Raw genomic sequence first — 13953 nt, forward strand, 5'->3', positions numbered from 1 at the left:
GCGGGTCGCTCGGTGGTGATGCACCTTGAGCGAAAGCTCCCCATCGCGCTTGCAAGTGCGACTACACCGCCTCTGCAAGGCTATTAATCCGCTCACCCCTGCAGCCCCACGGCCTCTTCAGCAGCCTTTATTAATAGCAGTCGATACGGCTCCTCCAGTGCTCATCCATCTGTTTTTTATTTCCTGTTGCTTCTCTAGCAGTGCAGACTGACGGTCGTGCTGTGCCTGCAGATATTCCGACGTCTTTGCCGCCAGATGCTCTTGCTGATGCTGCACGTGAACGAGTTGGGCAGCCGTCATCTGCGGTACCGCTGCAGATTACTGAGCCAAAGCTTCGACCTGGCGACTGGTCTCGCTGCCTTGGATCGCGACAGTACGCGTCATCGTCTCTTGAGCCAGCATCAGCTCTTGATCTGTGTACGGGAGCAGCGGGGGATACGTGGCAACCGGTATCTGCCTCTCCAGCTGAGGCACCATCGCTTCGTCGGGCTTCTCCATGCTGGGGCTACTCCCAGCTAAAAACATAATTTGTTGTTTGTCACCTTCAAGCAAAATGTAGAAGTAAACTTGTTTATATTATGTACTAGCAATATGCATGACTACTGAAAGGTCGACCGTTCTGCAACCACCAGCTGAAGTGTCGTCCGTCGTAAACTTCAACGTGCTGCACTTGTACTACAGCAAGTGCTGTTACCGCTGAGCTGAAACCTGCACTTTGTAGCATTAGCGACAACAGGGCCCCTGGTCCAAATGTATTTATGGCTTATCTATACCAATACTCACATACTCACATACTCACAAATATTTACTAATGGTATAAAGTTATTGTAGGATCTATCGACATGTTCTACTTGAAAGCTTTGTGAGTATTTTGCTATCACCCACACTTTATCTAAAATCTATCTCCTATTGATATTAGATGAACCAAACGATGTCCCGGTCATTGTTTCGTGTAAGACAAAGCTTTTGCGGACATACTCGACACATTTTACATGAATACAAGTCATATGATCCACTCGCTAATGTGACTTCAGCTGGAACGCTCCAGAGTGTGACACCATACAAAAATTATGACCCTTTATTGATACTTAGCGCGCAACTGCGCAAGCGATGCTATTTCAACTATGCACGCTCTAACCGGAAAAGTATTTTTGCTGATGCGGTCATAGTCGTCTAAGGTAATTCTTGACTCAGCTACTTCTGGCTTTGGTTTGGGAGTTGGTAGAGAGTAGTAATCATCGTCGATCTGAATCGGCTGTGGTTCTTGTGAGTCTATTTACTGGACATCCATTGCGTGGCTCTGCGTATAATACAACGGAAGATAATGAGAATTAAAACTCAATCTCACAACAGCCAACATCTTTCATTATGAGCTATCCGTATTTGAATGGGTGCTCCCGGCAGAGCAACTGATAGACCCTCAGAATAAATGCATTTCGATGCGGATCGGATGATATAAAACGACACCAAAAAGCTTCTCCCTGGCCAAACACTTTTACAAAGAACCCGTCGTTAGTATCGTAATCACCGATTACTTTATAGTCCAAATTTGTGAGATCCATGTCTACTTTGATGCGATCGATCATAAATTATCATACTGATCTTTGAAGAGTTTGTAGAGCTTATCTAATTGATTGTATTGCGAATACTAGAGCCAAAGAACACTATACTGCCCACAGTGTGATTCTGTATTTCAACTTCACGATAAGAATAATACTTTGGTATCACACGTGGCCTAGGTAAGCCGAGAGGATCGAAGTACGCCTTATGCTTGTTTGATACTGCTAACCAATGAGTACCGCCGATCTGAGACGTTCCCATGTTTAGAATACAATAATCTTTGCTTCGGTCTAAATGCTGCTTGAAATCAATTTGATCCACTTTGACGCCAAGGAAATTGGCAAATTTCATGATTGATCATCTGTCGCTCTAGACAATTTAATTATTCTTTTTTCGCTCATGGTGCTTTATTTTTTTAGCAGTATAATATAATCGTCATCAATACAATCACATAATACTATGTCGTCTGCATCTGATATTTCTGCTTTTGAGCATTCCGTTGAACCAGCTCCTGCTGAGACACTCTTCCGTGATAAGAAATGGACATATAATCAGAACATAACGTCTAACACCGGTCAGTATACCGGGCAAATCCAATTTAATCTTTTAACGATCTCTTCGCAAGCTGCATTTGTCAATTGGGAAGAAGCCGTTATCGAGCTTCCAGTCAAGCTTCAAATTCTTAATGGTGGTGCTGGTTCGGTCACCTCGACTGCTGTCTGCACTATTGATCAATTGACACCAAAGGCCGGAGAATGGCAGCTCATTGACAGTGTTCAGGCTGTTATTGACGGAACCACCGTGCAAACGAATCATTTTCTTGATTGTGAATACAACGTTCAAGGCTATCACTGAAACGGACTATAACACGTATGTGAAACATGGTCCAACCAGCAACTTTGTACTGGATGAATATACCACGCCAATGATTCAAGGGGCTTCCGCAGCGGCTCAATCGCTTGAAAGCTTGGCTACTTCGTCGTTTTTGACAGCTACTAATAGCGTGGGTGAGTTTGGATTGGCTAACACATTCTCGAACCGACGAGCCGCCGAACGATCGCTCTTTACTGCTCTTGACCAACAAAGCTCGAAACTTGCATTCGATGTTATGGGGGGCAGCGCAAATCTTCAGGCTGTATCGAAATCTCAAGTGTATGTGGCTCCTGCTAGCGCCGTTACTGCTGGCTCGCCATTTTACGTCGCTCATTATTTGGCTTGCATCAAATTGCAGGATATCTGTGACTATTTCAAGAAATGCCCAATGCAGAAGAACCCGCGCGGTTTTATTTACCTCAATTACAATAGCTCATCTACTACTTTGGTTACGACTGGTAGTGCTGTCGCTGTTGCGCCTGCTTCTACTGCTAGTTTGAGCAACAACATGAATTTTGGGTGCACCTGCCCAGTGTTGTGGAATATAGTAGTGGAACAACAGCAACTGGTAGTGCAAGCGGCGGCCTTGCACTTCCTGCATCAGCTGTAAATCTTACGAGTACCGCCGATGTTAACGGTACTCCCACTGCTGGAACTGGTATCACTCCTTCGCAATCACTCTCGCGTCTTCTCGTTCCAAACTACTCGCCCAACCCAAGCGCTGATCATGCATTGGCTCAGAAGAAAACCTTCCGCCACTTCGAACGAATTACGAATAAGCTCACAGTTGCGCCAGGCGATGGCATTTTGTAAATCACCATTAGAAGGTTGTTGAACATGCATAGCAACCATTTCATAGCTAATTAGATTAGCTAAAATAAAACGCTACGAAGGCTTTCACACGTGCACGTAGATTTTTTTCCATCGATAAACCCAAACGTGTGGGTCAGGAATGGCTCACGTTTGTTGACCATTCTTGCTAACTGTACCTGGCGCGAGGGAGAGGGCTAGGCGATGCGCGCAGGCGCGTAGTCATCCAACGCCCGTGACAGCGCTTCTTCGGCTTTGCGTAGCGTCCTAGATAACGTGCTGGGCGGTACCCCGAGCGTAATACAAAGGGAGCTCTGCTCCATAGACCCCACCTAGAAGATCAGAACGAGTCCCAGCACTTGATGCAGGAAGCGCAGCTTGGGCGGGTGGCCTCTTGCCGAAGGCGGCGGGATATCGTAAAAGCAGGAAAACCTGCACAACAACTGATCGAACACCCGCCTACAGCTGTATAAGCAATGTTAGACTAGGAACAAAATACAGTCATCCGAAAGGCCTCACCTGGTCAGACTCGTAGCATTCAAAAAGCTCACATCGGAGCCGTACTTGTAGAGCGTCATCCAGCCGGATGCGCACGGCGCATCCAGGCATTGAACGGTGAGATAATGTAACGGGGTACGTAGCCCTAAGTGTACCCTGGTTACATGAAGTGTGACACTTCACACTTCAGGTGTATGACACGTCATACTCCGGGATGTTTGGTACAAGGTACCAAGGTCGATCAAAGCCAACCATTGGTCAAACGACATTGCATTTCTATAGGTAGCTTATAGTTTGTATTAAACCCCAAACTTAACCTACCTATAAATATGCTCAGTTTACAATCTACCTTATTTACGTCACTTCGCTCTCTTTAAATAAAGAGGAGACCTGTGAACTGCCGTTCACTGAGAGTTTGTATACTCTCGGAAGATAACTTCCTCTAGCGCAAGGTGCTGTGTGACCCCGTCACACTTGGTAGCACTCGTAGTCAATCCACGCCGCCGCGGGTAGACTACCTGAACCTCTCCGAAGCTCGTTGCCATGGATAGGAACGACTTCTCCCATATGAACGACTCTCAGTTCGAGTCGGTTTGGAAGATGGCAGGCATCTTCGGGATGGAGGCCCTGCAGAGCCAGGTGGTGTCAACATTGGCTAAGCAGCTCGAGCGCGTCAATGCATTCGACGCGTACGAGCAGGGCCTCATCGCGCATGTGCGGGAGAACCAGCAGGCTCCGGCGGCGGAAGCAAATCCGCCTCACCCGAAGCCAATACGGCTGAAGGCTAAGCCGTATGAAGGGAAGGAAGGCGAGAACCTTCACTTCTGGGTCCGAGAAGTAGAGCTCGCGATGGACGCGGCTCTGATCTCGACCGAGCAACTGCGTGTTGCTTTTGCGCTCTCCAACCTTAGCGGCCGTGCTAAGAGTTGGGTGTACACACGGGAAGCAGCATCTTCTGGATGTTTCACATCCTGGGCTCAGCTGTGCGAACAGCTCCGATCCGCGTTTCTCCCGGCGAACTACGAGTACCGCCAGCGTTCGCGCTTCCTCGCGTGTAAAGAAGGGAGGCGCGAGCTGCACGAGTATGTGCAAGAGATACGGGAGCTCACGGCGTCCCTAGTGGGAAACCCACTCAACGAACACATCAAGATGACTGTGTTCATGGACGGCCTTCGAGTGGGCCTCGCACGCACTCAGCTGTTCCGGGTGCAGTCAAGCACTCTTGAAGAGGCGATTCAAGTGGCTCGTCAAGAAGAGTACAGCCATCGCCAGGCGCGTACGCCGGCCTCAGCATGTCCTGGGAGTTCTTTGTCGGCTCCCGGCCGAACGAGCCCCAACGGACCGGTTCCCATGGAACTCGGGTCCGCCGAACAGCGTGACATCCGCTGCTTCGGCTGCGGGAAGATGGGCCACTTCGAGCGCGACTGTCCTGCGGAAAGACTCCGCAGACGGTCCTTCCCCAAGCCCGTCCTCAAGGGTCGATGGCAGAAGCCAGGATCCCGGGGACAGGGGAACGCTGGGAGCCAGTAGGGGCGGGGCGCCCTACTGGGGAAGAACTAAGTCTTCGTGATGGGTGCGCGGGTGGCGCGTACCACGGGGACTTAGCCCCTGAGAGTCTTCGCACTCTCGAATCGGCGAAGAGCAGCGGCGGGTTGCTCGTAGTACACGGATGTGTACGGGGATACGATCATCCCTTTAGAATCTTGATCGATTCTGGGGCGTCGAAGAATTTCGCACGCCGCCAGACGGTTGCTCGCAACAGCAACAAGTTGCCCGATGCTTTGAGAGAAAGCAAGGGTAACGAGACGGTGTCAGTGCGACTGGCCGACGGGAAGGTCGTCACTGTCCCCAACGTCCAAGTGGATCTGGCCGTTAAGTTTGAAGATTTTGACAGCCTCGAACAGTTCACTGTTCTCGATATGGATCCATATGACATGATCCTGGGCATGCCTTGGCTTGAGAAGCACGAGCCCTGGATCGACTGGCGAGGCAAGGCAATCGGTGCCAGCCGCCCTGCGCAGTCCGACAGAGCATTGGTGAGTCATGTTCCCACCTCTGTCAGGACCCGGGGCGCCCGCAAGGGCTGCCAGGGTACCAAAGCATCCGGAAGGTGCTTGGGAGTCGTCGACGTATATGACGACTCCGAGGATGTTTTGATGGTGGCAGCGCCCAGAAGAGGCGCTGGCCATGTGGGTATCTTAGGTCTACAGGCAGGTAACTTAGTTCCGCAGACAGCTGCAGCTGTCACGAACACCGAGAATAGCGTGTTCAGAGTGGGTAACAGAGCTCCACTCACGGTCGCCCAGACCTTAACTGAAGAGGAAGACGTTAGATACGCTTCCTGTGTGGGTAACACAGTGCCACACGCGGTCGCCCAGACCTTAACGGAAGAGGAAGGCGTTGAACACGCTTCCTGGGTGGGTAACACAGTGCCACACGCGGTCGCCCAGACCTTAACTGAAGAGGAAGGCGTTGAACACGCTACCTGTGTGGGTACCATAGTACCACACGAGGCCACGAGTGCCTCGGATGTCGTAGTGACGACATCCCTAGACGTGGGCAGCAAAGCTCCCCGTCACAGTCGCCGTCGTCAACGACGCCGCCACCGCCTCAAGTCGGATCCGAACTTCGTTCCGATCGACGTCGCTTCAAGCGACTCGGAGTCCAGGGCCCGGGCTCCTCCGACAAGGCCGGTGGAAGAGTGTTATCACATCTTCGATGGCGAGACCGGTTTACTTGTCAAGGCGTCTGGTGTCCACTTGGAACCGTTGCCAGAGGTTGCAGAGATACTGCACCTCGAGAAAATGATGGCTGGGTCTTTCCTGACCAACCTCAAGGCTGGAGAGATGGTACTCATGAGACCTGAGACCACTCGGGAGGAGCTGAACCTCTCCTCTGTTTTGGACGAGAACGTCCTGGAAGACCTGAACAAGCAGCGTCAGGCGCGCTTGGGTTCTGGGATTCTTAAGAACCCCAAGGATCCGGTGTATCCTTTAGTGAAGGAGTATGCGGACGTGGTGAACAAACACCCACCGACCCAACTCCCACTGGGTCGAGGCGTACGGCATGAGATTGATCTCGTGCCCGGCACAAAGTATTGTGTCACGAGGCAATGGCCTCTCCCGCGCGAACAGTGCGAGTTCATTGATGCCCTCTTCGCCGCGAAAGCGAAGGCAGGCATGGTGCGGGAGTCGAAATCCCCGCACTCGACGCCGACTTTCTGCGTTCGTAAGCCGAACGGAAAGTGGCGTCTTGTTCATGCTTATAACATGCTGAACAACGCGACAGTGTCGATCCAAACACCAATCCCACGAAAGGATGTGTTGTTAACCAACCTGGGCGGAAGCGTACTGTACAGTGCGCTGGATTTGGTAGACGGATACTACCAGATCCTGATGCGAGAGAGCGACATCCCGCTCACCGCGGTAAGCACTCCAAGCGGCATGCTTTGGGAGTGGCTCGTCATGCCGCAGGGCTTGTCTAACGCCCCGGCGACGTTCAATCGCCTGGTGACGCAATTGTTCAGGCCACTGCGTACCTTCGTACAGACGTACTTCGACGACATATTCGTCCATAGCCGTGCCGAAGGAGGCAAGACGGCCATGGAGGTGCACCTAGGACACCTCCGTCGATTGTTGGACGTAATGCGAGCGAACAAGCTCTACGCCAATATCGACAAGTGCGTTTTCGCGTCACCAGAGATTAAAGTTCTCGGTTGCTTCGTAAGCAACGTGAGCGTTCGGGCTGACCCAGACAAGGTCAAGGCCATAGCAGCATGACCGACGCCCCGATCCCAGAAGGATCTTCGAAAGTGGTTGGGCTTGGCCAACTATCTTCACAAGTACAGCGCAGGGTACGCGGGCTTCGCTAAGCCTTTGTCGAGCCTCCTTCAGAAGGACGTCGACTGGCGCTGGGAGCAGGAGCACCAGGATGCTTTTGACAGCATCAAGGCCAGTCTCCAGGAGGCCCCTGTCCTGGCCCTGCCGGACGAGACGAAGCCGTTTAGCGTCGTCTGCGATGCCTCCGATTACGCCATCGGATGTGCATTGCTGCAGGCCGACACGGCTGGACACGAACGAGTCATCTCGTTCCAGTCCAGGCAACTCAAAGCCGCCGTGCGGAACTACCCTGTCCACGACAAGGAGCTCCTGGCAATGAAATATGCCCTTGTGAAGTTTCGTGTTCACCTTCTGGGCTCTAGGCCCTTTGTGATCTACACCGACCACGCGTCCTTGAGGACGGCGACTAACTCGCCTCACCTCTCCCAAAGGATGGCGAGGTGGCTGTCCTTCTTCGCGGAATATAACTTCCGCGTCGAATACAAACCGGGCAAGCTCAACGTGCTTGCGGACGCCCTCTCTCGGCGTTCTGACTATGGGTTGGCCCACATCACGCGGGTGACAACGGATCTATATGATCGGATACGCATGGCATATCGGGACGATGAGGCTATCGCGCCTATCGTCATGTTCCTTATGGCCGGAACGAGCGCGAAGTCCGACTGGCTCTCGTCGCGACAGCGCTCACGGCTCCACCGATATGAGTTTAAAGAGGGTCTCCTCTATTACCGGGTGAAGCCCACTGATCCTCCACGGGTGGTCGTACCCAACGACGAGGATCTGAAGTTCGATATCCTCGCGGAGGCGCATGACGCGCCCTCCAGCGGCCACTTGGGCCGCGAGAAGACCTTTCTGTCGGTCTCTCAGTCCTTCTGATGGACCCACATGTACAAGTGGATCGCCCGGTACGTTAAGACATGCGAAACATGTCAGCGGGTCAAACCCGCAGGGCACTCTTTGGCTCCACTACAGAGCCTGTTCGTACCGGCTGACTGTTGGAAGTCGATGAGTCTTGACTTCATCTTTGGGCTTCCCGCCGACGGACGTGGCAACACCGGAATTTTGGTGTTCGTGTGTCGGCTGAGCAAGATGATACATCTTGCTCCAGTTCCCGTCACTGTTACGGGCGAACAAACCGCAAGGTTGTTCGTCGATGGCGTGTTCCGCTATCACGGTCTTCCGGAGACGATTGTCTCGGACCAAGACCCGCGGTTCACTGCTGCGTTTTGGAAAACGCTGTTCCCTTTACTGGGAGCTCGTCTGCGGATGTCCACTGCGGACCATCCGCAGTCAGACGGCCAAACAGATGGCTTCAATCGAGTGCTCGAGGACACTCTGCGCAGTGTGTGCGCGGCAGCATCACGTACGTGGTCGACGCAGCTTCCAGTTGTTGAGTTTGCGCTCAACAACGCGGTGCACGCGTCAACAGGGCTCACGCCGTTCTACTTGAGCGGCTTCCGCCACCCCAAAGTGCCTCTCACTCTTCGAGGAGACACTGACTCCTCTATTCTAAGTGGGGGAGAGGCTCGGAAAGCCCTTTCCTCCCAGGTCTCGGATGTGAGACCAGTTTCGCTGCGGAAACAGGTGGAATCCTTTCTGGATACCAAGCTGAGCATTGTCAGCCGGGTCCGCGATGCCATGGCAGCGGCCCAAGATAAACAAAAGGAGTACTCAGACAAACATGGAAGAGGAAACTTAAGTATAGGGTCTTAGTGTTGCTAGACACGAGGAACCTACCTCTTGACACTGTCAGCTCTGTCGGTAGCAACAAGCTGAAGCACCGCTTCATCGGACCTTTTGCAGTCCTGGCCAGACATGGTGCGTCGTACACCATCGACCTTCGAAAGTCAAAGACGACGCACCCGACGTTCTATGTTGGACGTCTTAAGCGGTACTTTGACCCACAGGGAGTTGCTGACTCGCAGACCCCCCTTGACCCAGCTCCTCGAAGCGAGGGCCGGTCACAGTCGTCGACGAGGACGTCGGAGCAGGCACCCAAGCCTCGGTCGAGACGGCAAGGCTGCGGTCAAGACCGTACGACGGAGGGGCTCCATACGAACGGACCCCGGCGCCATACGCCGAGTACGCTGAGTACGCCGGGTACGCACTATACGCGTACGTCTGGGAGTGTGCCGCAGGCGGCTCCGGGCGTGGCAACAAAGCCTCGATCCGTCGGAGCATGCGAGAGGCCTCGTCCAGATCGGACGAAGAGGCCCGGCGATCCACCCGCAGGTGCAGGCTCGCGGCCTTTCGCTCCACTAGGTCCAGGCGGCCCGCAAGGCGAGCGAGCTCGCCCTGATTCCCGGCCTGGGCGGCAGCATCACCGTCAGTCCCAAGGCCAAGTGCAATCTCAAGCACGAGGACTCGTTAACGGAGGCGGTCAACCTCAGGGCCCTGTGTCGGACCCGCAGTCGGAGCACTCGGACGAGAGTGGCTTTCGGGAGGAGACGAGTACTCGTACTCGTACGAGGGCACCTCCGCCCCTGCTTGACCGGAATGGAGAGGTCCACTTCCACGTGGAGCGGATCCTCCAGGAGCAACGGCGTCGCGGTAAGCGACAGCTCCTCGTGAAGTGGAGGGGTTCTGCCTACTCCGAGAACTCGTGGGAGCCGATTGAACAGCTCCTGATTGACTGCCCGAAGGCTGTCGCAATCTGGGAACAGAAGCGGCGGCAGCTTCATAAGTAGTCCGGGGCTTCTTGGCCGAACGGGGTACGGACGATGAATACATTCCGTACCCGCGCTCATCGTGAGCGCTAGAAGCCGCGCGCTTCAGGATGTCCCTTGGCAGCATGAGCTTGCTGATCAAGTGGGCAAACCTCACACGAAGATCACGCTGGTCCAGGATACGGGACAGCAGCTGATCTTCATGGAGTTCCTGTACTCCGTGGGTGAGTACTTAACCCTTTCGCGGTGCGAGGGCGCATTTTTCGCCCTTTAACACCATTACCAAACCAAGGTGGAAAAAGGGCTTGTAAAAGGGCGAATTTCGCGCCCTTTTAGCTTTTCCTTCAACTCTGCCAACCGTGTTTCATAACTACCAATCGCAGCTGTGAATAGAAAGAGGTTGGGGGTAATTTTGGATCGTCTGGTCATCGCACAGTGTTTTGTTGCTCCAACGACCGTAATCGGCCCTTTCTACGCGGTCGTACCACGGATCTAGCGGTCAATCGCCTGACAGCCAGTCACCAGAACATACAAAAGGCAAGACGAATGCACCTATCCGACCTCCCATTTTTCTATAGTGTACTCAAGACTAATGCGCACTACCTTCATAGACACTGAAGATAAGCTGCTGGTGCAGATCGCCTTCCAATTCGAAAAGGAGGGCTTACGAATCACATGGGCCTACGTGACCCGCCGAATGCAGACCAAGCGGCCGGCCCGTCAGCTGCGGCTTCGGCTGGCTAGCCTCAAGCGGACCTACGGAAAGGCGATTAGTGGCTTTCCGCCATGTTTTCTCCGCGGCATGCCATCAAGGCGTCTTCTCGGGGCGCTGAGGTCACCACCACCACCACTCCTCATTTTGCAGCAAGTCGTAAAACCAGCATGCAGACCTTCTGCTACTCCGTCAAATTCTTCACTTCTCGGTGGCGATCGCCGCATGCCAGGTTTGTCTGTTTTGGGGATATTTGCATGCCTTTCGTGAGACTGATGACGATAAGTTGGTGGCGATACGCATGGGAGCGCCGCCGGAGGCAGTCAGGTGACAGACGACGTGGATCAGGGAAACCAAGACTGCAGAGGTGAGGATACAGGACCCGCAGGCGGCTATATTGCGCGAGATTGCGGGGGATGCTGTCAACCACAGGTGACTCAGACGAAAAGCGCTTCAGGTGAGTCTCGGATTGTTTGTTCTACAAATGACGTCGGCAAATACTAACCTGTGTGTGTAGGTGCTGGTGTTGGGGGCTGTGGAGATAATCTGGACTCAACTGAAACTGCCGAAGCCCTGGATATAATTTTCGGAAGTATAAGCGCTCACGACGTTCGCCATCCCGCTGGGCGCACATATGACAATGCTGGTGAGGTGCTACCGTCCGGTGTCACCCTTTTACTTGCTGCCGTCGGACCGCTCGGCGAAGCTGACGTCTTCCTTGACGTTGGAGCTGGTGTTGGCAACGTGCTTGCACAGGTAGCACTTACAACGAAAGTCAGAACGTGCATCGGGATCGAGGTGCGAAGGGACCTCGTCTCCCTTGGACGACGTTGCATGCAGCAGCTACGCAAGGAGTACCCACGGCTCAGTAAGGTGCTGCTCAAGCAAGTCGATGTAAGAGATGTTTCGATGTCACGGTATTCTCCCATTTGCGAAGCCACCATTGTCTTTGCTAACATCTTTCTATTTGAAGAAGATGCTAAGCTGATTGTTTCACGAGAGCTAAGCGCAATGCCAGAGGCACGGGTGATAGTTTCAACGTCGCTCTTCTGCCCTAGACATCGATCATCGTGCTCGGAGCCGTACTGCAAGAGTTGGCAACTGGATCATCAACTAGAAGTACAATGTAGCTGGAAGGCTACACCTCATCCCATTTACATACACCGTAAGAAACTTTGATCCATTCTGCTATCTCATACTTGCTTTTAATCAGAGTCTTTTCGATGCTCATGAGTGCCGCCACCAAGAGCAAATGCAGCTTCGCCACCCAGTCTGCGTGCGGCAGCAGCAGCCCGGCTAGGTGCAGTATCATCACGTCCGAGTGTAGCAGTAGCCCATACGTCATGCGAGTCACCACCGATTCCGTGAGCACCGCCGGGCTCATGAGCGTTGCCGTCACGGACTGTACCAGTCGCACCGCCAAGTCCGCGGGTTTCATCACCAAGTATGTGATCATCACCACCTCCATGTCTTCGCGCGTCGTCGCTGACAAGTCGGCGAGCGCCATGGCTACTAACTGTATGTGCTGCACCACCAAGCCCGCGCCAATCTTCGCTGTCTGTGCAAGCAGAAGCACTTAGCCTGCCACCGACTCCGCTAGGGTCACCAAGGCTACGTGCGCCGCCGACACCAGCTGCACCAGCGGCACCACCAAGTCCGAGCCCCCCTCCCGTCTCCAAGTCTGCGCGCGTCGTCACGGCCAAGTCCGCGCTCGTCGTCTATGGCAAGTCTGGGAGCTCCTCCGCCGCCATCAAGTTCGTGTGTGTTTTCGCCGCCTGTGAGAACGGCACCACGGCCACGTTGGCGGGCTTCACCACCACGTTCACTAGTGCATCCAATTTCGCGAACATCACGAAGGGCACCACTAAGTCTGCTAGCCAACACACTTTCAGGCCTATCATCCAAACGGCTGTCGCCGTCTGGTCCAGGCGGAACAAGTCCAGTCGAAAGATTGCCACTGCCAAACGCAACCAACCCTGGCGGATTGTTACTGCTAGCCCCGAAAGCAGCAAGACCCTGTGTAGCATCATCTCCTTCGTTGTCAAGTGCGTGAGCGAGGGCACCTCCGAGATCTGCCCCGTACGCAATTTGGCGAGCGGTAGCAGACCGCCTTGCTACTTGAGACATGGGCTCGTGCGCATCCTTCGACTTGGCGAGTTTGGAGTGTCGCCTCACAGCTCCCTTATGTGTAAACAATGCGTTAGGGTAGTACATTTGGTGGAACTTATCCCAGCATGTTGAAGTCGTCGACGGACACATCCATGGCTTGGCGGGGCGGTCGTGCACAACTCGGCACAAACAGACACCATGCGTGAGGCAATAGTTGGTTACCTCGGTAGGATATCGTCCCTCCCATCGGCAAACAATACAGCGGCGCCGGTTTCTGCTCTTTTCGGCATGAATTTGCCTCGAAGCCACGGAAGTACATGCAGTTGTCGGGAGCACAGCAACTACACTAGGAGAGGGCTGGGAAGAGAGCGTGTCGAGTTGGTCTCCTTCTCCTCCGTCACCCAATTCTCCGCTGTACAGCATGCGACCGTCGCTGTGTCATTCTTCCATTGTCCATTGAGAAGCTCACCAACTAGATCCATCACAAACTTTCTATGGGGGTCACGCGTTGCTGGCTCCGCCTGTACCAAACGTCGCGTAAGATACGCGTTGGAGCGCGCCACATCGATGAGCGCGAGCGCCAACTTCTTGTGCCAGCGTTTGTACGAATGACCATCTGCAGTAGAGAATCGCCCGCGTATTTGATCAAGGCTATCAACACCTTGCATATTGGTATTATACTGAGCGACGCACTCTGGAGCTGGAAACGACTGCTTCTCGTTACCAACCATGCGGGTGATAGTTGTAATGTTTGTTGAGTCCGCATTGGACACAAGGTTGACCACGTTACCGTCGCACCATGACGCTGCAAGCATGCTGTGATCGTGCGAGACAGCTTGGCGATAGTCCCCTCGGGTACAGTCGTCTTTGTGAAAAATAGTGTGAC

The 13953-nt window shown here is 53.6% G+C and overlaps 3 protein-coding genes across 3 annotated transcripts; 2 read left to right on the forward strand and 1 right to left on the reverse strand.

Annotated features, from left to right (window-relative positions):
• Positions 1 to 1373: 1373 nt before the first annotated feature.
• On the reverse strand, positions 1374 to 1821 carry PITG_04817 (uncharacterized protein; the record flags this gene model as incomplete). Its single annotated transcript, XM_002905477.1, has 2 exons — positions 1374 to 1567; positions 1704 to 1821. 2 exons carry the CDS (start codon positions 1819 to 1821, stop codon positions 1374 to 1376), a joined length of 312 nt encoding a protein of 103 aa, XP_002905523.1.
• A 198-nt stretch (positions 1822 to 2019) lies between these two features.
• On the forward strand, positions 2020 to 2945 carry PITG_04818 (uncharacterized protein; the record flags this gene model as incomplete). The annotated part of the gene is made up of 3 exons (XM_002905478.1): positions 2020 to 2361; positions 2405 to 2891; positions 2935 to 2945. The coding sequence occupies 3 exons, from the start codon at positions 2020 to 2022 to the stop codon at positions 2943 to 2945; spliced, it is 840 nt and encodes a 279-aa protein (XP_002905524.1).
• An 8653-nt stretch (positions 2946 to 11598) lies between these two features.
• Positions 11599 to 12137, forward strand: PITG_04819 (histone methylation protein DOT1, putative; the record flags this gene model as incomplete). Its single annotated transcript, XM_002905479.1, has 2 exons — positions 11599 to 11617; positions 11665 to 12137. The coding sequence occupies 2 exons, from the start codon at positions 11599 to 11601 to the stop codon at positions 12135 to 12137; spliced, it is 492 nt and encodes a 163-aa protein (XP_002905525.1).
• Between the last annotated feature and the right edge of the window lie 1816 nt (positions 12138 to 13953).

The sequence above is a fragment of the Phytophthora infestans genome, genomic scaffold (assembly GCF_000142945.1).
Source record: "Phytophthora infestans T30-4 supercont1.6 genomic scaffold, whole genome shotgun sequence".
Lineage (NCBI taxonomy): Eukaryota > Oomycota > Peronosporomycetes > Peronosporales > Peronosporaceae > Phytophthora > Phytophthora infestans.